The 27328-nt window shown below is 49.9% G+C and overlaps 1 protein-coding gene across 4 annotated transcripts; it reads right to left on the bottom strand.

The window, feature by feature from the left end:
* Positions 1-162: 162 nt before the first annotated feature.
* On the bottom strand, positions 163-27328 carry PI4KB (phosphatidylinositol 4-kinase beta). Of its 4 annotated transcripts, none has more exons than XM_043876146.1 (13): positions 26934-27328; positions 25891-26063; positions 18489-19425; positions 13811-13855; positions 11134-11361; positions 10027-10254; positions 7986-8095; positions 7292-7396; positions 6648-6771; positions 5660-5925; positions 2484-2616; positions 2136-2256; positions 163-1047 (listed from the first exon to the last, which is right to left on the bottom strand). In XM_043876146.1, the coding sequence occupies exons 2-13, from the start codon at positions 25893-25895 to the stop codon at positions 866-868; spliced, it is 2484 nt and encodes an 827-aa protein (XP_043732081.1). In that variant the 5' UTR covers positions 25896-26063; positions 26934-27328; the 3' UTR covers positions 163-865. The 4 variants fall into 4 exon arrangements, with proteins under 4 accessions (XP_043732081.1, XP_043732082.1, XP_043732084.1 ...); XM_043876147.1 differs by having other exon boundaries at positions 25891-25985; XM_043876149.1 differs by lacking the exon at positions 13811-13855 and having other exon boundaries at positions 26934-27326.

The raw sequence follows: 27328 nt of genomic DNA, 5'->3' as shown, positions 1-27328 counted from the left end.
GTGACAAAGCTGGGAAGGCCCTTGAGGGATGAGGTAGTTATTGACCAAGACAGGCAGGGAAAACGCAGTCTTCCTCCCGCTGTTCTGTGTGGTTCCTTTTGTAACCTGCACAGGCATGTTCACTCCCCACCCCTGAAAAAAATACATCTCAGAAATGACACAGATGGCTAACTAAGGACTTTATTTCAAACAAAAATTAAAAAATTGAGAGCTATCTCCCTGGGTGTGGGGAAGGGATCAGGGCAAGGAATTCCCCGAGGCTAGGCCAGTACCCTCAGACTGGAGGGGCCGTGATCACCCCCTTCCTCACTTCTGGGATGGGGGACCTCAGCAAGTGCAGGACCCTATGCCAAAGCCCACCTACCCAGGGGAACTCGGGCTAGGGCTCAGTCCCTGGGAGGGGGCAGTCAGGCAGCAGCATGGCCAAAGGCCAACCACAGGATTAAGTCCTAAGTACCAAGAACCTACTCTCTTCTCCTTCCTGGGACCCAGAATACATGAAGAGGATGGCCTGTGGAAAGAACCTCTCGGACCCTGGTGAGGAGAAGCGAGGCCCCAGCGCCCCCCACATTTATCACTTCTGTTCTCTGGAGGGCAGTGAGTCCTGGAGTCCATCAGGTGGTAATACTGACACAGCTGGGGTGGCGGCAAGGGAGCCCCAGTCAGCCTGGGCCCCACAGCTGGCTCTCCCCACCTGCCCTGGCAAGTTCTACGGTTACCACATGATCCTTTGTATTTCTTGCCTTCCATTTCCCTTGGTGGATGGCTGGGTGGGTGGGGCTTCCTGGCTTAGGGTTTCTCCAAGGGCCTTCCCAGGGAGGGTCCCCTGAACCCCCCATCGCGCTGGGGCCTGAGGAGGAGGGTGTCACATGATGCCGTTGGTGAGGTACTGGAAGCCGTCATAGAGTTTGGTGGTGATAGACCGCATGCTGCCGTCCACCATCTGCTCCACCAGCAGCTGGAGCTGCTCCTCAGTCATGCTCATGTGGAACCTCTCCTTGAGGTTGCGGATGGTGCTGGAGCCATGGAAGCAAGGAAGCTGAGAACCTGGGGGCAGCAGCGAGGAACTGGGTCACAAACGGAAAGGAGGGAGGGGCAGTGTAACAGTAGAGAGCCAGGCTGCCTGGTGCCCCTGCCCTCCCACCTCAAGAGATCCCTGACAGTGTGGATGCAGGTCTGCTTGGGCAGAGAAGGGAGAATTGGCGGGAGGCCCTGTTTTGAGCCCCTTTTCATCCCACATACCTAAGTGCCTCTAGGTAAGGGCACAGGGGCAGAGGAGGGCAGGGGGTCAGCACCGCATCTCCTCCAGGGAAGGGTGGAGGGAGCAGTCTTAGGACCCAGAGGGAAGGCTGGGAAGAGTCTGGGGAGTGGGCCCTGAGCTGGGCACTTATCTGGTTGCAGGCCTCTGCCTATGCTACGTCTGACACTCACAGATGACCTGGGCCACCGTCATCACGGGGCCAGACGGGGATGCTCCTGAGCAACGGCGACAACCTGTGGGGTGGGAGCAGGGATGGGGAGGAGGAGACTGGCAGCTTAGACTGGGTGGACACCAAAGCCCTGAGGAGGAAATGGGGATGAGGGCCCAGAGAAGATGGGAGAGGAGGGATCCTGGACAAAAGACTATAGATGGCAAGGCCGTGAGGAAACAGCAGTGAGAGCAGATAAAGAGGACAGAAGAACACGGCTTGGCTCTGAGCAGAAGGGGTGAGTATGGCCCAGGGAAGGGGTCTGAGGATAGGGCCATCGGGGAGCAAGGTGGTGACTTTTGAAAACACCTGAGTTGCTGAAGAGCCAAGCAATGGAAGGAGACAAACTCAGAGCTGGACAAAGGATGGGGAGACAGGAAGAGACCAGGAGGCAGGAGATGGGACTCCTTTTTTTTCCCCCTTAGTGCACACAGGAGGTAGTTTCTGTTGCTTCGGCCCTCCCGCCCTCCAGGGCTAGCGGTCAGGAATCGGGAGGAGTATGTGGAAGGAGGAGCAGGGCACTGGATCAGAGTTGGGAACCCCACCCCCAGTCTTGAGGTGGACTCAACTCTGGAGGCTCCACGCCCCAGGGCCCCAACATAGCAGGAATTCTGAAGCACTACAGGTCCCACCCTATCCCCAAACATAGGCTTCTCCCCAGCCCACCTTGCTGCATGATCTCTACGATCTGCACCACCTTATCCATGTGTTTCCGAGCAGCGATCAGCCCCTGCAGCATCAACATCTTGTAATAGTTGAACATGTCGCCATCCAGGCCGCCCATCACCTGCGAGGAGAGAGTTGTGTGTGCAAGGGAGCTCACAACTTCCTCCCTTAGGTAAACGTGCTGAACTGTGTTACTTGCCCACCTCTTATCAGGCAGGAAGCCTCCCAGGACATCCAACCTCACCCTGACTTATTCCCATTTCTGATCTGTTTGTTCCCACTTGCGGGGAGACTACCAGCTCCCCCTCCCATGACACCACAGTGAGGCACCTCTCCTTCCTGACTCACGTCCACAAACTCTGTGGTCAGCTTAAAGGCTGATGTCTCAAAGCCCAGGTTTCGGGGTGAGCTGGATAGGATGAAGCCAAAGTCGATGTGGATGATGTGGCCTTCTGCGTCCAACAGGATGTTTCCATTGTGTCTGAGGAGAGGGCAGATGAGAGGAAGAGACAGTAGTAAGTCCGATTGAGGTGGGAGCTTAAGCTGCAACACACTGGCCACGTGACACCAGGCAAGGGCCCTGCCACTTTGCCTAGAACTCTGGGTCCAACCCCTAGAACCCAAAGCTGGCAGTAGGAAGAAAGGAAATTAGAAAAGTACACTGCTAACAAAGGCAATGGGGTCTGACTTGCTATCATTAACAACTTAATAAAATAGCTTTAAGATTATCCCCATTTCCCAATAATCGCGCTTCTAAGCACCCAATCCCAATCGGGTAGAGAACTGGGAAGCTACAAGAGACAGCCTCTGCACTCTGTCCAGCTGTCACAGAGGCCAAGCACTTGGCTTAGTGGGAGGCAGCCAGTTACAACCTAATTACCTGTGTTTTGTTTGTAATTCCCATTGGCCCACTGCAAATCAGAAACCCCATTGGAAGGGAACAGCAATCCCAGGCTGAGTGGAGTTTAAATGTAAAATAGTGTGTGGGCTTCAAAGAGTCAGCTTTAACTGTTTGGTAAAACCATTTATGTAAAAAAATTCCCAGGAGGCAATTCCTACAGGCTAGCTGCATGAAGAAGCTGCTAAGTCATGTCAGTCGTGTCCGACTCTGTGCGACCCCATAGACGGCAGCCCATCAGGCTCCCCCATCCCTGGGATTCTCCAGGCAAGAACACTGGAGTGGGTTGCCATTTCCTTCTCCATGAAGAAGAGAGAGAGAGAAATCCCAGGTCTTTGTGATTCCCACAGGAATGGCCAGTCGGAGGGGAACAATTAACATGCTAAGCATGTGAGGCCTGGCCCATAAGGGACCTCCTCAGAGTCAAAAGAGGCTTTGTTAGGCTAAGAGCTCACAGTCTGAGGCCACCTTCTCTGGGGTTGGTTTCACTGGCCTAAAGAAGAGGGACAGAGGAGAACCCAGTCCCACCTGAGTCCTTACCCCTCTGGGGAAGCGTAACAAATTCAGCAACACTTAATCTTGAGAACCAGAAAGCCCCAGGTGTCCTAGTCCAGCCTCTCATTTTACAGGTGAGGAAACAAGCTGAGAGAAGAAATGACCGACTTGTCCCAGGTCCCAAGCCAGTGAATGAAGGGCAGTTCCTCTTCTCTCCTTAACCACTGGAGCGAACTCCAGCTGCACTGCTGCAGGGGCCTCATTCTGAAGCACTTAAGGGGACCTTCAGCTGCTTCCAGTTCGGGGCCCCCTTCACTGCTGACGCTTCTCTCCAGTGGATGAGTCCATTCAGGACTTAACTACATCTATTCTTTTTTGAGTTATTATGAAAGGTTTACCAGCTGCCCGTCTCTTCCTCTACTTTTAAAGGATGGACTTTCATCTTTCAAATATATTAGTTTCCTAAAGAATAGCCCAGAGGCCTGAGTATCACCTGCTTCCCTGCCCCCACTTACTCAACGCAGGGGCTCAGGCTCTAGGCTCTCTGGGCCCTGGATTCCAAATCCTGACTCTTGAGGGACAGTCTAAAGCTTGCAACCAAGCTTTACTCAGCCATAAAAAAGGAATGAAATAATGCCATTAGCAGCAACATGCATGGACCTAGAAATCATCACATTAAGTGAAGTCAGTCAGACAAAAAGATAAATATTATACGATATCACGTCTAGGTGGAGTAATAAGTGAACTTATTTACAAAACAGAAACAGACTCACAGACACAGTAAATAAACTTACAGTTACCAAAGGGGAAGAGGGAGGATAAATTAGGAGTATGGGATTAACAGATACACACTACTGATATAAACAAAAATTTATTGTATAGCACAGGGAAGTATATTCAATATCTTGTATTAACTTATAATGGAAAAGAGTCTGATAAAGAATATATATGTGTGTCTGTGTACATATATCCCTGTGACTCGGATGGTAAAGAATCTGCCTGCAATGTGGGAGACCTGGGTTCAATCCCTGGATTGGGAAGATCCCCTAGAGAAGGGAATGGCAACTCACTCTAGTAGTCTTGCCTGGAGAATTCCATAGAGAGGAGCCTGGTGAGCTACAGTCCATGGGGTTGCAAAGAGTTGGACACGACTAATCAACACACACACACACACAAGCGGCTCTGTCGGTGAACCTTAATGTGCTGCCATACCACCGGGGACCCTGGAAGCACAGGCCACTGACCTAGTGCTTTCCCAGGCAGCTGCCCTAAGCCCACTAAGAGGCACAACTCACAGGTGCATTCCGAGCACTGAGCCCGAGTCACTGTCTGGAGACAGTCTTAAAAAACAGGGCCTCGAGGGTGTAATAACCTTTGTATGGTATGTTGTTCACCTATGTGCAAAGATGAGCTTCCTAAAGGTCACATGATACTGGCAGAAATGGCAGCTCTAGGCAAAACAACAGATACTTGAGTTTCGGAAATCATATGCTGGAACGAGGAGAATTCAGAGCTGGGAGTTTCAACTTTGTGTTCACCATGTCTTTCACATTCATCTGCTCCTTTCTGCTCTTAGTCTCTACCACTGCCCTCACACCAGGCCTCATCACCTCTTGTTTGACAGCTGAAGGTCCATTGATCCACCCTTGCCCACAGTGCCACAGGGCACACTCACTCAACACAGACCAGCTCACGGTATTTCCTCTGCCTGCAGAATAAACCCCCTGAGCCTCATGAAGGCCCTACTAATCCAGCCTCAACTTAGCTGACATTACCGCTACTACGTGCCATGCAGTGTGGCCCATGCTTAAATGACCTCGAATTGTTTCCTCTGCCTGGAACATCCTTCCTTTCCATCCACAGTTTTCTCTGTCCTCATTCTCCTTTGTCTTTCAAGACTGCATGCTCAGACCCTTGCTCCTCCCATAAATACTTCACTTCTTTGCCCCTTGCCCTGGTACTTGTCAGTCTGCCTCCTTGCCTTAACAGAACAGGAATACATCTGTCTCCGCCTATAATATGTTGTTTGTTTCATCTTTACATCTTGGCAGTGGAAGGTGGTGATGAATAAATGAGGAAACAGAGGCAACCCTGGAGAAAAGCTAAGGATGAGGGACAGGAATTCACCTACCTGTCCTTGACCTGTAGCAGGTAGCAGACCAAGCAGTAGCCAGCACAACTCTGCACAAAATTGCGCTGGGCACTGAGGAATGCCTCAGTGGTGTAACTGCCATGTTCCTGTAGGAAGTAATCGAGCAGGGAGAGCTGAGACTGCTTCTTCACCTGGTGTATGGATACAGCGTTGACCACTGGTTCAATCATGCCACTGTCGGCCGAAATCACAAGAATCTTATATGGCTTGATCCACAGGGGTACTCGCTCCTGTTCCCAAATGGACTGTGAGGAAACACACAGTGGCATTAAGACTCTAAATGAGAGGAGGAGGCTAAAATCCCTTCTGTTCCCAACCTCAGACAGTTCCCATCCTTGGTGGCCTTGGATTCTAGGCCATCAAGTAAGTAAAACCCTGTAATCCCACTGAGGACCAGGAAGTTTTGAAAGGAAATCCAGGGTCTGACAAGACACAGGGTGGCATGTAGGAAAAGGCATCTTATAGAGAGAAGTTCAAAAGAGGGAGAGGAGAGGAGACCTAACTGTCACATCCCAGGCAGGGCAAGTGGGAGCTATTAATCCAAGTTCAAAAAACTGGGAAAAAGACCAAGAGATTTAGGTTCAGAGAAACCTTCTCCAGAAAATGAAAATACTTATATCAACAACTGACTAAACAGGTGAATTTGCTTGTAGGCAACCACCCTGGGGGGTCAGGGATTGACATCTCAGCCCACCGCAAAAATCACTTGCTACAAATCAGTTGGGAGTTTTTTGATCTGTGATCAGAACAGGTGTCAGTCACAAAAGGGCCACAAGAGATCGCTGTGGAGCTGCTCCTGGGACTTCACTTCTGGGGAGAAGCACCGGCTTAGTTCAACGAAAATCCAACTTTGGCCTAGGCAGGAAGTTGGTCCCCAGCAGAGTTCCCTGCAGAAGGACCTGTGTGATCACCTCAGGTGGGCTACAGATGGGCTGAGTTTCCTTTCTTTCTCCCTCCCTTGTCTTACCTGCAGTTGCTTTAACACCTGGAAGGCCAACAGCTCCTGCCGAAGGTCATCCCCACACTTGACAATGACTGACAGGAGCCGCCAATTGGGGAGATGGCCATAAGGGGAACCCTCTCTAATGCGCCTGTGAAGAGAAGCAAAAAGTGTCAAGGGTGATGCCAGGCTTCCCTGGTGGTCCAGTGGTTAAGAATCTGCCTTGCAATGCATTGGACATCAGTTTGGTTCCTGGTCCAGGAAGATCCCATGTGGGATCTTGCAACTAAGCCCCATGTCACAACTGCTGAGCCCATGTGCAGCAACTACTGAACCCCACACACCCTAAAGCCTGTGTTCCACAAGAGAAGGCACTGCAATGAGAAGCCCGCGCACCACAACTAGAGTGGCCCCTGCTCTCTGCAACCAGAGAAAGCCCGTGTGCAGCAATGAGTACCCAGCACAGCCAAAGATAAATAAAATAAAAAATATTAAAAAAAAAAAAAAAAAAAAAGAGCAGGGGGTGATGCCAGGTTGAGGACAGACACACAATTTCTATAAAAAATTCATATCAAACCCCCCTCAAGGTAAGGACTCAGACTGCCTAAGGCCTGATGGATTTTTCAGAGGAGACTGACAGAATATGGAAGGTGAATCCCCACCCAACTCACCGCACTTTCTCCTGCCAGGGCTCTTTGAGAGCAACTGCAGAAGGGTCTTCTGGGTCTCGTTTGAAGGCTGTGGGGGTGTGAGCCAGCTGCTCCGAAAGGCGCCGTCTAGCAGGAAGAAACTGTATCATTTGCTTGGAGGAGTTACCCCAGATCCTCCTGTCTCCCTGTCTATGCCGGCATTTCCTGCACTGTTTCCTTGACTCTGGGCACACAGAGATAGAAACCTGGGCTGAGAGAGACTCATGGAAGGAAACACACCACTGATACCTCTCTGCTCACCTGGTGGTTTGTAATCATGCTAATGCAGATTAGCAGCCCCTCGCCATTTTCCTACCAAGATTCTGCATCAGAACAGACACAGCTCCAGTATCTGCATTTCCCACACCATCTCCTCCTTCTCTGAGCAATGTGTCTGACACGCGTGTCCTCTGTCTTCCTAGACCCACTCTGGGAAACGCTCAGACCTTCCTCTGGTGCTTTCATTCCTTTGGAGTCCTTTTAAAATTTACTTTCTGTAGTAGCCCAGTAACTTCCCAGCCCACATCTTCACTCCCTCTAGTTTGGTGGCATCAGGACAAGGACAGAGTAAGGAGGGAGAAGAGGGAAGCTACAGGCTGACAAAAAGGAAGGGAACAGAGACAGGTGGCGCCTAAGAGAGGGGTGAAAGAGGAGGGGCCACACGGTCTGGCCATACCGGATGTCCCCTGCTGCAATGAACACAGGCTCCTTGCTTTCCTGGCTGGTGATGCTGTCCACGGAGAACTGGGAGATGTTGTCACAGCTGTTGGTGTGCACTTCAGGGAGCTGGGGAGAGCAGGGCACTGCCGGTCAGAAGCGCTGAGCACAGGGGCGCCTCTTCCACCTTCTCTTCAGATCACCCTTCATGCTGCACTCTCCACAGCATGACCAGTCCTCCTTTTCAAACTCTGCTCCAAGAAGCCTCCCCAGGTCATGCATTTTCTGGACCCCACACTATTTAGGTTCCCCACCCCGCCCCCAGACCCTCTAGCAGTGTTTTTCAATGTGTCAACTATAGCTGCATCAGAATGACCTGGAATGCTGCTAAAACACAGATCCCAGGCCACCATCAACCTGAATTTAAATGACTGGGAATGGGATCTGGAATAATGAATTCCTAACAAAGCCTCCAGAAGACTTCCAATGCATTCGAGTTTGCAAACCACTGCCAGGACCATCACAGAAAGCTGAACTTTCAGCTTTATGCTGAGAGCTCCCCAAGGCCAGGAATGCAATCTTAGGGTCCAGAACAGACCCTCTCCAGGCTGGGTTCCTCTGAGTATTTCTTTAAACTAAGCCATCCGATCTTTTATTTCTTTGGGTTGTGCTGGGTCTCTGTTGCTGTGCAGGCTTCCTCTTGTTGCTGCGAGCAGAGGCTGCTCTCCAGCTGCGGTGCTTGGGCTTCTTACTGCGGTGGCTTCTCTTGCTGTGGCTCCTGGGCTCTAGAGAACAGGTTCAATGGTCGTGGAACATGGGCTTAGTTGCTTCGCATCGTGTGGGACCTTCCCTGGCCAGGGATTGAACCTGTGTCTCCTGCACTGGCAGGTGGATTTTTTTTAGCACAGAGCCATCAGGGAAGCCCTAAGCCATTCAATCTTATCTCCTCATCTCTCTCTAACTATAAAATAACAGACGCCAAGGCCCATATCAAGTCCCGTCTTTTCTCCTTCCTTTGTACCAGTGCATTTCTCCTTAACCCCATTCGCCATTACTGCACAGTGCTTTGTTGTTTACCTTATACATAGATTTTTTGTTTTTTTTCTCTTAAATGTCTGCATCTGGTCTCTCCAGTTGGACTGCCAGCTCAAGTCTGCCTTTTCACAAAGTGGAATGTGATTGGGTCATAGCTCTAACAGAATCCTGTTCTGGATCTCTACAACCCCAGAACGAAGTCCCAGTTTCTTTCTGCACTTACAGGATCCTTCTTCTGTCTGGCCCATTTTGGCCTCTCCAGCCTCATTCTTTACCACTCTTCATCTCACGACCACACCTCAGAGCCACACAAAATTTCTTTCTATTCTTAAAATGGACCAAGCTCCCTTGTGTCTTCTGGTCTCTGCATGAGCTGTCCCCTCTGCCTGGAATACTCTGTCCAGCTAATTCCTACCTACCTCCAGGCCTCAGCTGAGATATTACTTCCTCCAGAAAATCATCTGGGGTGTGTCCAACCCCAAGTCTGGAATAAGCACCACGCCCACCTGCAAATGCTCCCCTGACACCGAATTCTCTCCAGCACAACCTGGATCACACCACACTACATCTCCCTGCTGACTGGCTTTGTTCTCTCTCCTATTAGGTCACAAACTCCTTGCAGGCAGGGGCCAAGCCTTGTTTACTAGCACACAACACTCAGAGTGGGCAAAAAGAAGGCCCTCCATAAATATTGCTTGAATGAACAAACATATGACTTATTCTTCTTTGCTTTATATAGCAGGTGTTCAATATACATTTTGATTAAATTTTCCACTCTCCCCTGGGCTTAGAAGTTCTTCCTTACGTTAAGCCTAAATTCTTCTTGCAGGAAAACAAGCTCCACCTGAATCTATTCCAGACTAGACCTGTTCAGTGCTTCCCCTCTCACCCCTGTCACTAACTAACCCACTCATTTGGGCATTTGCTCCAGCCTGCCTCAGAGAGTGTTGTGTTGTCTCAAATACAATGAAAGCGCCTGGCGAACAGGTCCTATGCCCAGTACTACTTCCTTGGAGCTCCCTCACCTCCACCTGCAGCTCGCCTATGTCATCCACCGACCAGGCCTCGTCATCATTGTCATAGTTGGGCACAGTGCTGAAGCTGCCTGCCCGCTGCTCATGGGTGATGCCGCATTCGGGCAGGTTCTCTACAGACCGGGTGCTCCGAATTCGGTTCTCGGGGATCCGGGCAGGGACACTAGTGGTGTCGAAGTTTTCACATTCGAGGACTTCCACATAGATCAGGTAGGGAGCCTGGGGGGATAGTGAAAACAGTATTTGTAATATACCTCCACCACTGTTCCCCCCAAAACTCAACCCTGGTAACACAGTTTGTCCTGCTACCCACCCCTGCGCCAGCCCGCCTCCATCAGAACCCAGACACCAGGAATGCCCTACTTAGGGCAGGAACTGATCCTATGAATACATATGTAAGAATCTAGCTGAGAGTATATAGGTCTAACAAATGTTCAGCTGAGCTTCAAAATGTATAGAGGGTGCACCTGACCAAAACCACCCCAAACTATCAATTACCACCCATCAGAGAGGCCTGAATGCCTCTGTGGGCTTGTCCTCAAAACAGAAAGACTAGGAAAAAGCTGGGCACTGTGTCAAACAGGATTCTAATCTTCAATACGTCTTCTGGAAAAAACAAACAAACAAACATCTGAACCATTAATACTCATTTCAACCAGTATACTGCTTTAGCTAATTCTCTCCAATGTGACCTGGGCACCTTTCTCTCCTTCTCCCTGCCCACTGTGATCAGAAAAGGTCTTAGAAACAAACATTTCTCTACTTTTATTGTTGCTGTACCTGGAAAGCCCAAGAGTTATGGAAGGGCTGGAGAAGAGCTCCCAGAAGGACTAGAGGAGGTGAGGAGAGCAGCTCTCCTCTGAGACAAGAGCAGGAGGCAAGCTGAACACGTTAGGCTGCTTTGGTCCAGAAAAAGAAAGCCCAAGAACAGGGACAGGCGGGCCCTCAGAATCACAGCAGAGCAGAGGTGAAGTCAAGGCTGACAGGTGTACATGAGCTATGGAGGAGTTCAGGGTGTCGGGGGGCTTCCCTGGGCCCGTACACAAGCATGGGAGGAGAGTCAGATGAGAGGTCTGGTTGAGGCCAGAGCCCACCTACCTTGTCCTTAGAGTTGAGGACGACAGCCTGGGTGTGGGGCACGCGGACCACGTGGTGGTCAAAGCCGGCAGTGGGCAGCCAGACTCGGGCGGGGAGCTTGTGGTTGAGCAGGGAGAGCTCTGAGATCAGCCGCTGTGTCTTCTGCTCCTTGGTGGGGAGCGTGGCCAGCCGCTTGCCAATCGCCATCAGGGACTTGATGAATTCTCGCTCAGGAGCCAGTCTGACGGGCTACAGGGGGGTGGGGTGAAGTAAAAGATGGTGAAGAAACCATAGAAAAAAGTGGTCCTCCCACTTAGTCACGACTAGCCCCGCAGGCCAGGGGTCCCAGTGTCTCCAGTACTCCAGGGAAGGGATACCTTCCGGCCCTGTCAGGAGATCCCACCCATGGCTATCAACCTGAACTGGGAACAGGCAGAAAAGCCAGTACTGCCCTCCCTCACAGGCTGCTTCTTGACGGGAAGGGGGTATGTGACTCCGGGTCACTCGGTGCACCCCACTGCTCCTGGACTTGAGTTCCCGAGGAACTGTCCCAAGGCTCCCAGACGGATGGGAGGGTGACATCCAGAGAGGTCAGCCAGAGGCCCAGGCGGAAATGCTGCTCACACCGAAGCGCTTCACCCATCTCAGGAACGAGGCCATCCCTCTCCCCACCAGGATCCCTAGGCTGGGTCTCCACCAGGTCCACAGAGCTCCAGAGGGGAGCTGTGAATCAGTACCTCCCCTTTCAAAGGAGGATTCAGTCCATTTAAGTGACTTTTGCTGCTTCCACGGCATTCCACCTGTCCACCCCACAATCTCTCACCGAGGGTCAGTGCACATGCAGGGTATGAGGCAGGATGAGCAGACTTTGCACTAATGAGGGAACAATCAACGGGGAGAGAAAAAGCAGATGGAGGTTGGGAGGTGTGTGGAGGTGGGTGGAGAAGACAGTTCCTTTCGGGCCCTGGTGCCGGCCCTGAAGGCCGGTCTTTTTCAGTGATTCCTCCTTGGATCCTCTTCCCCCACCTCTCAGGGACTAGGCTACCCACATTCGCTCCCTCCTGTGGGCTTGGCTGCTCACGCTGGGTACTTCATTCTCAGAAAGGGCAAAGTCAGTGTTGGGAGTCAGGCAGGGATGGGGAAAGAGATGGGCTCAGCTAGACATGGAGAAGGGCTCCATTGCCAGCCTAAGTCCTTCCACCTTAAGGGGCATTTTATCAAGATGGCCACCCAGCTCCCCGGCCCATCTCTCCTCAGCTAGGCAAGAACAATACCTCTTCCTCAAACAGAAACAGGAATATCCCACTCACCAGGCTTCTCTCCCTCTTTGTATGTCATGCTCAGTTTCCCGAGTGAGAATTTCTACCCTCACTCCCTCACATTGCCATAAAGAGCTTCTTTGGAAAGCCGGGCAGTACCAGGCCCACCTCTGCGTGTGCTCAGAGCCAGGGTTCCGAGGGACAGCTCAGCTCTCAGGCTCTACCCACAGGGGGCTGGCCCAGGGCCCCACACAGTAATGAAGACCGGGGTGTCTGAATCAGTCAGGAATGCTTTGGGAGGCAGGGTTGAAAACAAGATAAAGACAGGAAGACAACAGAACTAGACCTCTGGTCCCTGGAAATATCCTAGGGGCTTCAGAGAGAGAGAGAGAGAAAGGAAGAGGAAATCTGGAGACTCACTCCTTCATTCATCCTGATCCCCTAATCCATCCACTCAGGTGGCAAACGGTCATGTTCCCAAAGACCCTCCACCCCAACCAATTCATAGTTATTTCAGATTAGAAACAACACAATTCCTTCCCATCCTCAATTCAGCCTTTGGGCTGGGAGCCCCTAAGTTACGTCAGCATGTTGGAAATATGACCCCAGGCCTCATAGAGAGAGGCGCTGCCACATGTGAGGAGAGAGGAGTCATGACTCAAAAGGGGATCAGCACAGAACAGAGAAAACTGATTGGGAAGACAAATCAAAAGTAAAATGTAAAAGAATCATCCAAACTCCCAGAGGGTCCAGCATTTCCTCTCACGTCTCTGCCCAGCAACAAGGTCCGAGACCCTGTGGGACCGGAGGGTCAGGGGTTAGTTCAGGGGGAACAAGAAAGGAGAATGAGGGTTAAGAAACATACCGGGCAGGGAGCTGGGAAAGGGAAGAACTCGGACCTGGAAGAAATGTGAAGTTAAAAAGGACACTGGCTGTGGGGACATACAACTTTCCTTCAGGCCAAATCCTGTTTGCTTTTCCAGTCAGCTCACCCAACATGGGGCCTGGCATTTGGAAGACACTGAACAAGCATTTGATGGTCTGACGGCAGAAGCCACAGGGAAAGGGTGCTGGGTGGGAGAAACAGGATCCTGGGGGTTTCTGCCAAGCAGTTCTTGGCTTCAATCCAGGGGTAAATTCTACCTCTCTCCCAGCTGTTTGCTCTGGAGAACCAGGAGCTGGGGGCTGAGTTGCACTGCATCCCAGCTGTCCTGGGAGAAGGATCAACAGAGCCTCCTCAGCCTGGGCTCAGAGCACTGGCAATGAAGAGCAGGGGCTCCTCCAGGTCTCGGAGGCCTGGGAGTGAGGGGCTGAAGTCCCAGGAAGAAATGGCAACTTTTAAATCCAGCCTTGACCTGAGGACTCAGGAGACCTGGGGACGGAGAGGAAATGCGGCCATGGGGGAGCCTGCCACCCAGTCCCAGCCTGGCCCCACTTACGGAACTGAATGAATTATCAATACTCTCGGTGCTGGAGGAGAGCTCCTGGGAAAGGGCCGGAGGGCAAGGGGAGAAGAAGGGGGCAGGGAGGGAAGGGAGAGAGACAAAGGCAAAGAATTTAGCTCCAACCTGGATCATAACTGTTTCTCTTATGTAGCTCTACCTTTCTGCTTTAATGAAAGAAAGTCAGCCCACAAATGCCACTTGCCCAGATTCTTGACATTGTGGAAGATGCTAGAAGGCTAGGGTAGACCTTGAGGTCAGAAGGGCTGAAGAGGTAGTGGCCTCTGCTTTTCATTTCCTGCCCTTCTGTTCTTGCCTGCACAAGTCTTCCTTCTAGGAAAAAATCCTACAGCTGGATCCCTGAGGGAGGCAGGTACCTCAGTGCTGCAAAGCTTTCCTGATTCCTCTTTATTCATTCACATGCTCTCAACCAACCTCTTCTCCATGGAGACCACCATTGAGACTGAATTTAACAAGCTGCATGGCCCCCGTACCAGAAATCCCATGTTCCTCCAGCTTCTTGGAGACATCAAGGAGGAAGCAGAAGAGCTAACCTTTTAGTGTCAGGTACATCTCCTCTCTAATCAGCCTCATTATCACCCTGGGAAACCCAATCCCACTCCTGAATCGTGTGGTGAGGGCTAGCAGGGACCCAGGAGCATGAAACATCTGCGCTAGGTGCTACCGGGAGTTAAGGACGAGTAACTCCCTTACCTACCACACTTCTGTAGGCTTCCGATCAGGGTGTCTCATGTGACACTCAATAAACTACAATTTTTGGATGTAAGTTGAGAAGCCAGGTCCCAACTGAATCCATCTGAGAAAGCGGAGTGGCTGGCTGCTCCACAGCGGCTCCTAGTCCCACCCAGTTCAGGGGAGTTAGCTAAAACTCACCCCGTTCCTATGTCTTACTAGTGTCTGTGAGCAAAACAGGGACAAGGACTGGTGCTGAGCGTCACTGAGCGGCTCTGCGGCACTCGTGCACCGGCCCACCCTGGCTTCTGTCCAAGGTCTCCCAGGACAGGGAGAACGGGCAACATGCGTACACAGTGCACAGGAAGGGAGGTCCTGGACTCGAGAGACAAAGTCGAAGCAGCTCCCAACGCAGGAGGGCAGTGGTCACTGAGCTACTCTGCAATCAGAATTTCAAGCATCTACTTAATTCGATTCCACGGTTTACGTTCTATTCCAGCTGGAGGCCCTCTTGTCGGGTCTTTCTTTAAAGAATCTGGGGAGAGTGGCACTTTGAGGGAGAAGTCAAGCTGAACACTCTCCCAAGGCCACAGCTCTTCTATTTGGGGGGGAGAGGTGGTGGGAGGGAGCACCAAGGCAGCAAGGGTGCTCAAGTTGATGATGACCTGCTAGCTCAATCTCTACCCAGGAGCTGGGTGGGGAAGGAATAGTAGGCAGGATATGGGTTCCACAAGCCCCACTCCAGCTGCTTCTACAGACAGGACAGTCCTGTCTGACTCATTAACAGCCTTGGGGGCAGGGAGATACATCATGAACTGCTCCTCTCTCCTCCTCTGGAGACTTGAGTCACTCAAACTGAGTCAGCTCTAAGGAGAGAAGCTTGAGGCCAAGAAGCTGACATCACAGTCTATTGGGCTGGAAGGCTTCCTGGGCTTCCAGTGTGATATGCACATTTCTCTGTACAAAGGTTATAGCCCTGAGAAGACAAGGCTGATCTACATTAAGTTGGGAATCATGTGGGGTGGGGGTACGATCTAAATCACTGCTCCTTGAGCCCCCACCCTAGGCCAAAATAATTGCCATGTGGTTACAACTGGAAAGGAAAACTACCTGAACAACTTAAGAGTTCCCTAAGTTGAGAAAAACTGCTCTGAAGGGTTGGGCTGGGGTGGGGGAGTGGGAGGAGGAATAGTAGGAGATGGGAGAAATCAGTGCTAGAGCCCTTTAATTGTAGGGGAGAGTGTAAAGGATTCCTCATTAAAAAATAGAACCCTCTGTGAGATGTGGGCAGAGAAGAACTCTGCTGGGAGACCCTAGGCAGGAAGAGACTGCACAAGCACCTGAGATTCTTCTTGGAGGCCTCCCTTCACCCTCCAGAGGTTCCCTGCTGGTGGTGGAAGCACAGTATTAAACTCAGAACCCATGGGGAAAGCCAGAGAGGGCGAGCAAGGTGTTTCTCCTTTGAGAGTCTCTGTTCAGACCTTAGATAATTATGTGCTTTGTTTTAGTGAGCTGTATACTTCCTCCTCACATGCAGGAATCAACATTTCAGGAGCGTCACAAACTCCACCAGAAAACTGCTAGAACTAATAAATTCAGTTAAGTTTCAGGATATAAAATTGAAGAGTTACAAACCAAACAACTTCCTAGATAATGGGATCTCCCTATTACCTTGTAAGTTCCTGGAGGAAAGGACAGCATTTTATTCTACATCCCCCACTGCCTCCAGCACAGGGCTCTGCAGTGAACAAGCTCAAGAACTATAGGCTGAGTGAATTAATGTTGCATGACAGGGGAGATGGAGGATTAGAAGAAAGCAAGCCAATACTTGGGAGACAAAGGCCTTGAAAGATGTATCTCCGAAAAGTCACAGGGGTTTGGAGAGACCTCTGTGCTGAAGACTTCAATGCTTAGACTCCTGGTGACTCTCTCACATCTCCTGGGGAGCCACAGTGGATTCTGGTGTCTCTCTCTGCTAGCACCATATAACCTGGGAGTGGTGTCTCCTTTCGTCCCTGGATCTACTGACCCAAGAAAAAGGAGCCAGGTTGGGAAGAATGGCAGCTGGAGAAGCCAATCTAGAGGATTTAAGCATTCACAGAATACCTGTGTCTCAGCATCACCCCAAATCCCATCCTAGGCAGGAGTGAGCTGCAAGAGGGACTAAGGATCAACACAGTACAAAAAGCTCGAGGCCTCAGTTTTTCCGGTCCTAAGATGAGTACTACAAAACGCCCGTGGAGTAAAGCCAAGTGGCGCCTGACACCAGGCACCACGGGATTCACTTACAGCTGCTCACACTCCTATCACTACAGGCTTGACCCCCAGAGGAGCTCCCAAACCCTTCACGACCTTAGTCCCACCAGCTCTGGATGATTCTTCTTGCTCTGCAACAGCCTCCCTTCATGACCCTGGGCTTCCTGCCAAGCTCAACCGGAAATGAAAATGGTCCATTCTGGTTCTGAGAACAGCTGGGCCCTGCCTGTGCATGGGCGTGGAAACCTTCATGGCTAAGGCCTAGGCTGTTCTTCCCCGTATGGACTCTGACAGCTGAGGCTGGGTGTGACAGACACTGGTTGAGAAACTTGAGCCAAATCATCTAACCTGTTTCCTCAGTGGTAAAATAATACCTGTCTCTTAAGGTTGTTGTGAGGATTAAATGTAAAATATTTGACTTGATGCTTGGCACGTACTAAGTGCTCAATAAATGTTAGCTCCTTTAGTTTCACTATTATCATAATAAAATACCAAATTTGCAGACAGACCAGGCTCTGTACTCTCTTTCCCTCCTGCCTTTCCCTGCCCTAGTCACTCTGACCTCTTTACTTGAAAGAAGTCTCATTGTATCAAAAATGTGGGTGGGTTGTGGGCCCCAGAGAGGCAGATGCCAGCACGGTGGCTATACACATTCTCCAGCAAGTGCAAATTCCTTGGTCTTTTCTTCCTTCTTCCCTAAGGCTAGGCTGGCAGCCAGATGGGAGCCTGGCTGGTGGGGAGTCAGGGGTGGGGTGGGGACCAGGGGACCATTTTCTGGCTGGGACATTAGGTAAGTCACTAATACTTGGCTATTCACTGGGCAAGTTTCCCTGCTCTCTGTCCAGATGTGGAATAACTGGTGTGTATGAAGCCTGGAGTGCTGCATCCATGGGGTCGCCAAGAGTCGGACACGACTTAAGAGACTGAACAACAATATGACCAACTGATGGCTTATCTCACCCCCACCCTATCCTAAATGGGACACCCCACTGCTGCTTTCTCTTCTTAGGCTTCAGGCCCTTGACTAGACACTGGGTGTGCCCAAGATTTACTCTGTATCAGGACTGCTTCCCTCTTCTTTCTGTGCTTCTCCCAAATGACATGGGAAAGAGACAAGCAAGACAGCCCTTCCCCCAAGGAAAGGGAGGTGGGAAGGCATTCTGCAGATGCCTCAGTGATAGGGAATGAACCTTACCCTTATGTCAACAAGGAGCAGGATCTCCAGGGAGTGAGGGAGAGGGATTATGAAGAGCAGTGGGCAGGAGAATGAAGCTGAGGTTCTACTTATCATCTCCCCTCCCCCAGAACACACAGAATTCACACACAGAACCCCTCTTCCTCCCCGCCATGGTTGCTGCTCTGAGAGGTCCTGGTAGATATCCCAGGGTTCAAGTCAGGCTGGTGAGGGTCTCTGCCACAGTTCTCAGGAAGTAAGAGGATGGCAGTGCAATTTAGTGAAAACCCACAGGACAGTCAGGAGTATCAGCCTTGCTATTAAGCTATACGACCTGAGGCAAGTCACTTTATCTCCCTGGGTCTCTGAGTTCTCTGTAAAATGAGGCAGCTGGAATACATGAATCCTAAGGTCTTTTTCCATTCTAACATTCCATCTTTAACTGGTGAAATGAAACACAGGGAAGGAGTGAAACGGACAGAGTAACCCTGAACCAGACATCCTGTCTCCAAGCCACCTGGCTTGCCCCTCCGTCCCGCCCGGGAATTTTACCTCATCCTCATTCTCCACTTTAGGGTTGCTGGCTGTTCGTTTCAGGTTGCTGCTGAGACTTATGCTGGCGGTGGCATCTGACTTAGAGCGCTGGTGAGTCCTTTTAGAGGGAGACAGCCCTGTATCGGGGGCTGGGCTCAAGGAGGGCAGCTCCCTCTTTCGGTGAGCGGGCTTCAGCTCATCTGAAAGGATCAGCTTCCGCAGCTTGGTCCCACGGGAGTGTCGCTGAGTGGAAATGTGCATGTCTGAAGAGTAGGCCCCCAGCAACAGAGCACACTGGAGGGAAAAGTTAATGCTCTGGCGGCAGCGGTGGACTATGTAGGGCTTGATGGCATCACCCACGTCCTCATCCATGTGAATGTACATGTTAAGCAACTGGGGCAGATAGAAGTCCACATCCTCATTACGAAAGCAGAAGAGCCGGTTGCCGATGTAGGCCTGCACCCCAGGCTCCTTGGAGTTATACAGGTATGAAATGGCCATAGAGATGTCAAACAGTTTTGACTCAAACAGCCTCAGCAGCCAAGACTGTTTGGCCGAGTTGTTCTGCCGCCGCTTTCTTGCTCCCTTGGCTGTGCCTGAGGCCACTGTGGCCCCCATCTCATCTTCCTCCTCCCTTATCTGGGCAGGTGGGTCGTCCAGGCAACGGATCTCGCTGTCCACACCATCCCCATTGACCAGCTCCAGTGGGGTGCCTCTGCTAGAGATGGCCACGCCTCCATGCAAGAGCTTGACTTTCTCCAGCACCTCTTGGCAGGCCTTCTGGGCCACCTCAGGGTCAATCACCGAGAGCTCCCCGACCCCCTCCGTGATGACACTTAGCAAGGAGCCCCCATTATTCCCTGGTGGGCCAGGAGTGGGCTCGGAAGTTGGCTTCAGGGGGGCAGGCTCCACTACCGTGTCTCCCATGGCCACAGCCAGACTCTGAGCTTCCAAGCTGGAGAAGGAAGGAGGGAGAAAGGAAGAGAAAGGGAGACACACATACACACACCATTAGTGGTGCCGACCTCAGGTCTGGCCCTCGCCAGGAAACCTTCCCAGGCATCCCCTCTCTGTATGTCTTCTGGGACTCATTCAAACTCAGATGAAAAGTCACCCCCTCCCAGGAAGCTTACCCTGACTCCCTCCTTCCACCTCCCACCCCTACATTACTCTTCACTCCTTCTGGGCTCAGTTACTCAGCTTAGCCTCTGTTCTTAACTTGTATTTGCAAAATGTTGCTTTATGTATGTTACGTTTATATAGGTTTACAAATTCTTCAGATAGACTGGGAAGCAGTTCTGGTCTTAATTCTCTTGTCCCCAACTCTTCAAATGCTTTTCTCCCTCCATGCTCTTCCCATATCTCCCTCAAATGCCTTGCCAGTAACCTTTATTTTTGCCTCTTTAAACTGTTATTTTCTTCCTCATATAACACTCCATACACAGGTCCTGAACATCTCACCTTTATTTAGCGCTAAAATCTTTATGTGTTTTTCCAGTTACAGATACTTTTCTTACTTTCCCTTTTAGACTCAAAGCACCCAAAAAATAATGGCCAGCAAACACCACACCAGGCTTTACCGTGAAGAAAATAGCTCAGAAACAACCATCGTCAACCCTGCTGAGGTGGGCCATCTCTCTGCTTACCTGAGCACATGACATCGTGCTCCCTTCCTCCAGTGCTGTGGCAGCTGAAGGATGGTGGAAAAACTCCTGAACGTGGAGTCAAACAGGCTGAGATTCACAATCCTGGCTCTGCCAGTACGTGTGTAAACTTGTGCAAACCACCTATCTTCTGAGTTTGTTTCCTCAACGGTAAAATGGGAGGAAACGTGTCTATTTCTTAATGTTACTGTGTATTAACAGAATGAGTAACTTTACGTGTGTAAAAGGAACTAACGTGTCTGTCCCTGGCACACAGTGTGTGTGTGTGTGTGTGTGTGTGTGTGTGTGTGTGTGTGTGTGTGTGTGTGTGTGTGTGTGTGTGTGTGTGTGTGTGTGTGTGTGTGTGTGTGTGTGTGTGTGTCTCATTCGTGTCCGACTCTTTGCGACTCTATGGACTGTAGCCCACCAGCTTTCTCCGTCCATGGAATTCTCCAGGCAAGAATAGTGGAGTGGTTTGCCATTCCCTTCCTCAGAGGAACTTCCCAACCCAGGGATCAAACCCTGGTCTCCTGCCTTGCAGGCAGATTCTTTACTGTTTGAACTACAAGGAAGTCTAGTATAGGCACACAGTAGTACTCTACAAATGCTGCTGCTGCTGCTAAGTCACTTCAGTCGTATCTGACTCTGTGCGACCCCATAGATGGCAGCCCACCACGCTCCCCCATCCCTGGGATTCTCCAGGCAAGAACACTGGAGTGGGTTGCCATTTCCTTCTCCAATGCATGAAAGTGAAAAGTGAAAGTGAAGTTGCTCAGTCCTGTCTGACTCTTAGCGACCCCATGGACTGCAGCCTACCAGGCTCCTCCACGCATGGGATTTTCTAGGCAAGAGTACTGGAGTGGGGTGCCATTGCCTTCTCCGCTACAAATGCTAGTTAAATCCTTATCACCTAAAAGGTTAATAAACAATTCACGTGCACATACCTATGTTGTTTATAAGGGGAGTGACTTATTTAATACTTGTTACTCAAGACTCTTCCAAAACATTTATGTGAATCCTCTCCTATCCCAACTCTAGTTTCCCCCATTCTCATACACACACTCCAAGAACTGGAGGGGCTGTGAGAAGACAAAAAGGTATCAGGCTGGAGGCCACGTGTCCAGAATGTCCAAAGGAGAAGAAAACATACGACCAAGGATCCCTCTCTGGAGGGATCAGAAGGAAAGTCAGTGAGAGGACACTGTTGATAAAAGCCACTGCCTTCCTAGAATGATTCTTCAGAGACTCACCAAATCCAGATCAGGAGAATCAGTGCAGAACAGGAGGAAATCTCAAAGCAAGGACTGGGAGAGGCACACTATACTAATGTCAGATTGACGCAGCTCCAGAGTCTGGCTGTAGGTAGCAAAGGACTCAAGAGGCCTCGTCACAAAAATACAAATAGCGTGAGGCTACGTCACAGTCAAGAGCATGAGCAAGAGGAAGGCAGAAGCAGTTGTGGAGCTGGAAGGCAGGTAATTTCCAACTGATAGTGACATCAATGAACCTGATAAGTGGGGTTTGACCCTAGTGAACCCAAGTAAGTGGAAGGAGGCTCAAGATACAGATTCTCTAGTCACTCTGCAAAGCCCAAGTTTCCACTGCTATTCTTTCAGTGCCTCTTGAACCTCTGAAATGTTAAGACTCAAGGTTACCTTCATCTGCCCAACATATATAGTCCAGCTTGCTCTCCCCCAGCAGTCAACCACTAACATTGTGCAGGAAGATGGATAGAGAACTCTTAAGTTCTCAAGGAGTATTAAAAAGAAAAAAAAAGGCGACTTCAGTTTATTTTTCTACTAATTCTGTCAAGCAAGAAGTTCATCCCCCAATTAAATTTCTCTGATGCAGTCTGAGACTGGAACTGGCAAGAAAGTGGCAACTCTTTCACTATGCTCTTTCCCAAATGAGGCAGTGACCTCTGAGCAGTAGAACCAGCATGGCTGCCTCTGCCCATGCGGATCTGTCTCTACTGGCAACTGTGGGTTGCACAGGAATAATAAGAGGGAAGTGTTAGTCAGTACCTGCTGCAACTCTGTAGCACACTGCACCAGAGGGTTCTCAAATTCCTCAAATTCAACTGGGACCACTACTACCCTTTAGGTCTGCTTAGACACTCACACAACAGACTCAAATCACTCTATATAACCAACTCTTTTTTTTTCAATCTCTCTATGCTTGGCACATGATTCTCTTTTCCTCTACTCCAGAGATTTTCAAGACACCAAAAGTTTCTAAAAGACCACTTTTCAAAACTTTCAAGGGAAAAGAAGTTCAGACATTCTCCCACATACAGCATTTCAGATTCTACTAGGAAATGCAGACGATCTGGAAACGGTCACAAGTGGGATTACTACTGGCACCAGGGAGGAAGCCAAGGAGGCCATCATTTCTTTTATCCCAGGGTTGAGCTAGAAATCCCACATCACAGTATTTAGGGGACTTGCCCACTGAACAGAACAGGTCCCCCACTTGACAGCCTTTACTCCCCAGGGAACAGATAATGTCAAGAGGAGGAGGAAAAGCAAACTCCTCTCCTGGAAAGGGCAGCTCTGCCACTGGAAACCACCAGACTGGAGCCTGGTCTCCCTCCTGGCCCTCCTGAGTCTCAGGAACTGCCTGCCTCTGAAGCAAGTCATGGGGAGAAGCAGCAGCTGAAGGAAATGTAGGTTGTTTTGGCAATTTAGGCAATAAGAAAAAAGAAATGGATTTCTCAAAACCTAACTCCAGATATGGTCTTTAACATCAGTTAATTCATTCTGAAATACAAAGAAAATATAGCTTTGATAAGTAACTATTCTAAAGAGAGTGAAAGGACTAGAAAGCAAAAAAGGAAGAAACAGTTTCTGTATTCACCACCTTTCCCCTTTTAAGTCAGAGAACAAGAAAAACCCCAGAGAAGAAAATCCAAACCTTTACTATCAAAAGACTCCTATGGCTCTCAAGGACACAGACAACTGAGGCTCCACATTTCACACTGGGAGCCTAAAGTGCCTTCCGGTGAGGCTAGAAGGGAACTGAAGAGGTCTGCCATGACCCAGACTAGCAGCTAGTTTCTCGGAAAGGGGTGTGTGTGGGAGGGGGACAGGGAATGTTGACAACCAACTGGCTCCACACCTTATGTCTGGGCAAAGAAGGGACTCCTCAGGTGAGCATCAGAGGGTTCTTCTGGGCAGAGCAGAGAACAGCAGTGAAGGAGGCCAGAGAGGGACATGTGCATGTCTTCTGTGACTAAGCATCAAAGTCTGCAGATTTTGGGGGTAGGGAATGCTATCACTTAACCTGGCTTCTTGCTTCTCATCACCTCAAAAGATTCTAGACAAACAACTCTCCACTGGCCTCCATGAAACGACTTGGTGGATTGGTCTCTGCTAGGACAAGATGTAAAGAGCCCCAAATCAATTTCCTCACATAGTTAATCACCATCGCCTTCTTGAAATCTTTTTCCACGAACTAGATAAACATGACTGCTTCAGATCAATCCTCATGTTTTTAATATGTTCCTGTATTTTCATAGAATGACCCTTAAGAGACCATCTTATTTATTGCTCTACCTCCAAACAGAAAGGTGAGCTCAATTTTCCATTGCCTTTTAAAAGATCCCTCTGGAAAAAAAAAAAGAAAGATCCCTTTGAGATGGAGAGATGGATCATGTGAACCGGAAAAAAGAGTAGTGGAGCCAATATCTTCATCCTACAAGGTAGGTAGTTAAGAGAGGCTATTAAAAGTTAATGGATAGGGTGGGAGGTGGGAGGGAGAGGACATATGTATACCTATGGCTGATTCACACTGATGTATGGCAGAAACCAACACAACATTGTAAAGCAATTATCCTCTAATTAAAAATAAATAATTTTTTAAAAAAGTTAACGGAAAGAAGGTTCAAATGTCCTTTAAAGGTACTCAGGCTTCCAGTAGAAACAAAAACAACATATAAACAAGAAGAGGTATGAATCTTCTAAAACAGTCTTCTTTTGTAATGATTAATAAACCAAAAAACAGAGGAACAAAAATTTTATCTAAAGCTCTGGCAATAACTATCAGAGGGAAACACTAAAATAACTAAGAGGTTATCTCTAGGAGTAGGGATGAAGGGAAAGGGACTATTGATTTTCATCATAAATCCTTTAAGTACCATTGGATTTGTTAACAAATGCACATATGTCTTTAATAATAATTTTTTAAAAAGAAGCTGCTCTTCAAAAGGGACTCCTAATCATCCTAAGCTGCCTGTTCTGCTCCTGAGGACTCCCTCCTCATGTCTCAAAGTCTAACTCAAACCTTTCTTTAAGGAGGTCTTAGCTCATCCTTCCCTCTTAACCTCAATGGTAAAAATGGAGTTTGAGTACAACCTTTCCCTTGTAGAAACACAGAACCAAGCCTTCAAACAGGCTCAAGCCCTACCAGGAACCAGGTAAATGCTTACCCAAGGCCCCAAGGCAGAGTGGCATCAGGGGATAGGGTAGGGAGAGCAGTGGTCTCAGGGAAGTTAAGTCAATATTGATTGAGGTGCAGAAATCTGTTCAGAGCTCTAGAGCTGGTATAAGCAGATACCAGCCAGACAGCCCAAGCCAGCTCTGGGAGCCCCTGCTGAAACAAACAGATGGCAAAGAAAGCAACCTGTACACTCACTTCTCTCTGAACTGTTCCTCCCCACCAGAAGCTCCAAATGCACTTGAACTAGGCTCTCTCCGGTCTCATGCCACTTACTGAAAGGTCCCTCTCAAGCTTCTTCCCCAAATTAGACAATCTCAATTTGCTGCTTTGGATAGTGTTCAGCAAATGTGTTCTCACGTAGTGTGGACCCAGCTCTGAGAAGGAAGCAGAGAAACTAGAAGGAATATGACTTCTCTTTAGGGGTGCTCCCAAGGAGCAAAGCTGCTCCTAAAAAGGGGAATTATGAGATCGGACACTGGCTGGCTAATGAGGAGGCAGACAAAGGGGGAACCGGGACAAGGCAGCATGATTACTTTCAAACAGGCTTAGAGTAGGAAGATGAAGGGAACTTCACGTGTCCTTTTCACTACTGGAGGCCAAGAGAGAGACATGGCATACAGGTGAGCAACTAGCTTCCTAGTTGCTAAGTTCCTAGCTTCCTAAGTCCCAACTCACTCCAAGTGTTCTTTTCTAGCCAGTTTCCTCAAAGGATTTTCCACAAACGTACTTTACGCCTATAGAATCTGGAGTTATGGCTCAAGTACAAGAGGAACAGCAAAGCTGGTCAGCAACTTAAAGCAGTGGGGAACCAAATCAAGGCAGATGAAAGAATCAGGCCTGGAGCTTGCCTTTCAAACTGACTTACTCCCATGGTTGGAGACTAGAAAGTTCAACAGAGAGACCAGAATGAAGGAAAATTCTCAGAACAACTGAATCACTACTAATAAATACTTTGTGTCTGAGGAACCCAGTGTTTTGTAAACAAATAATGAGGTCAAATTTTTCCCCCCACATAGTGCCTATTACTGTACCTATGCCTATAGAGTGGACTATTTTCCCAAAAAAAGTCAGGCTAAAGGTCAAGAGAAGAAGTCACATCCTGAACCCAGGAGTCCCGATTCTCAATATACAAGCTTTTTCCATTGGCTCATGTTCCTTTTCCCAGTTACCCCCTGACCAATTCCACTCCAGGCCTAAGCTCTTACGGAATCAACCAAAACCATTCTAGTAAAGCCACAGAGAGTAAACCGATTCCTCTTAGGGGTGGGAAGACACTATATTCTGTGATCCCCCTAAGACAAGCCTAAAATTAAATTATCCAAAACAAAATTTCTCACAACCTCATTCAGTTTCCACGCAGGCCTGTTCATTCCTCCAGCAAAGTGTAATCTGATAGGAACTGCTTCAAACTTGCTCCATCCTTCTGAAACACCCTCTGTTCAGAGAAAAGCCTGTGACAGCTGAGGCTCCCCCTCCTCCCAACACATCTTCTTAGCTCAAGGTTTAGTTGATCCTGAAATAAGTGGTATGTAAAGGTAGAGTGACAGAGAACACATAAGGACCACAGGGAAAACAGTATCACAAGGATCAGCAAAACCCCTGAAACTCGAGGGAGGTGTCAAAGCTGGAAATCCTGAATGGGAAGGAGCACTGTCAGATCTCTCTTCTACAGGAACAAACCTCCAGAGGTTGGGAGATCTGAGGAAGGGTCGAGAAAAGCTAAAGAAAGTTACAGGAATCATTAAAGTACTCTAGAGAAGAAAGGATTAAGGTCAAAGCAGAATGTAAACAGTACTTTGGGAATGATGGTGAGTGCCTGAGATCCCTTAAGGAGAAGGAATAGATAGTTCTTGGAAGCCAGGAGCTGGGTGGGTGGGTGGCAGTGAGGTAATGGAATCAGAAGCAGCAGAGGAAGAGACGGCCACAGAGGATCGGGAACCAAGGGCTGGGGATGCAGAGACATCGGAGTTAAGGGGCAAAACAGGAAAAGGGATACAGGCGGAGGCCGTGGGAAAAGAGGCTGAGGCACAGACAATGAGGAAAGACAAACAAGGATGGACCCTATAAAAGACATCGTGATGTGGAAAGGCTTGACGACTTAAGAGAAGATAATTCGGGACGGAGGCAACAGGGATAAGCGTGAGGGAGGGGGGAATCCCCGGCAGAGGGAGGAGCTAAACAGAAGAGGAAGCCAAAAAGCAGAGGAGGACCCCAGGCTCGGGAAGAAAGGGTGGAGAAGGAACCCGGGGTGCAGCTGCCACCGGGAGGACAGTTTTGTAGTCGAACCCCGGTGTGGGGGCGGGGGAGGCTGTGCTGGACAGGGTGGGAGAGGGACCCCTTCACACACAGGGCAAGGGGCACTCACGGGGTAGGAGTCGCTTACCTCCGGGGGACCCCGGCGGAGGGGGTGCGGGCGGTCGGGGTCGGGTTGCCGACACCGCCGCCTCAGCAGCAGCGGCCGCTCCCGGGTTCCATTGGCCGCCTGCGCTTCCCTGACAGCGGCCGCGGCGGCTGCACCAGGCCCCGGCTGCGGGGCTGCCCTCGGCGCCGCCTGAGGGGGCCTTCGCGCTGCCGCGCGTTCGACCGGGCCTCACAACCTTCTCTTCCTCCCTCGCACCACCAGGATTAAAAAAAATAAAATAAATTCCTCAGCAGATCTCGAGTTTTCTTCTGAATTCAAGCCCTTCGTGGGCTATGCTTTCTTGCTACGCCGACGCTCAGGACCCTACGGATCCCATAGTAATCTAAGGAGTCGGGTGAGCTGCCTGAAACATGCCT

Source organism: Cervus elaphus, chromosome 20 (assembly GCF_910594005.1).
Source record: "Cervus elaphus chromosome 20, mCerEla1.1, whole genome shotgun sequence".
NCBI lineage: Eukaryota > Metazoa > Chordata > Mammalia > Artiodactyla > Cervidae > Cervus > Cervus elaphus.
This window is presented reverse-complemented; position numbering and strand designations above follow the sequence as displayed.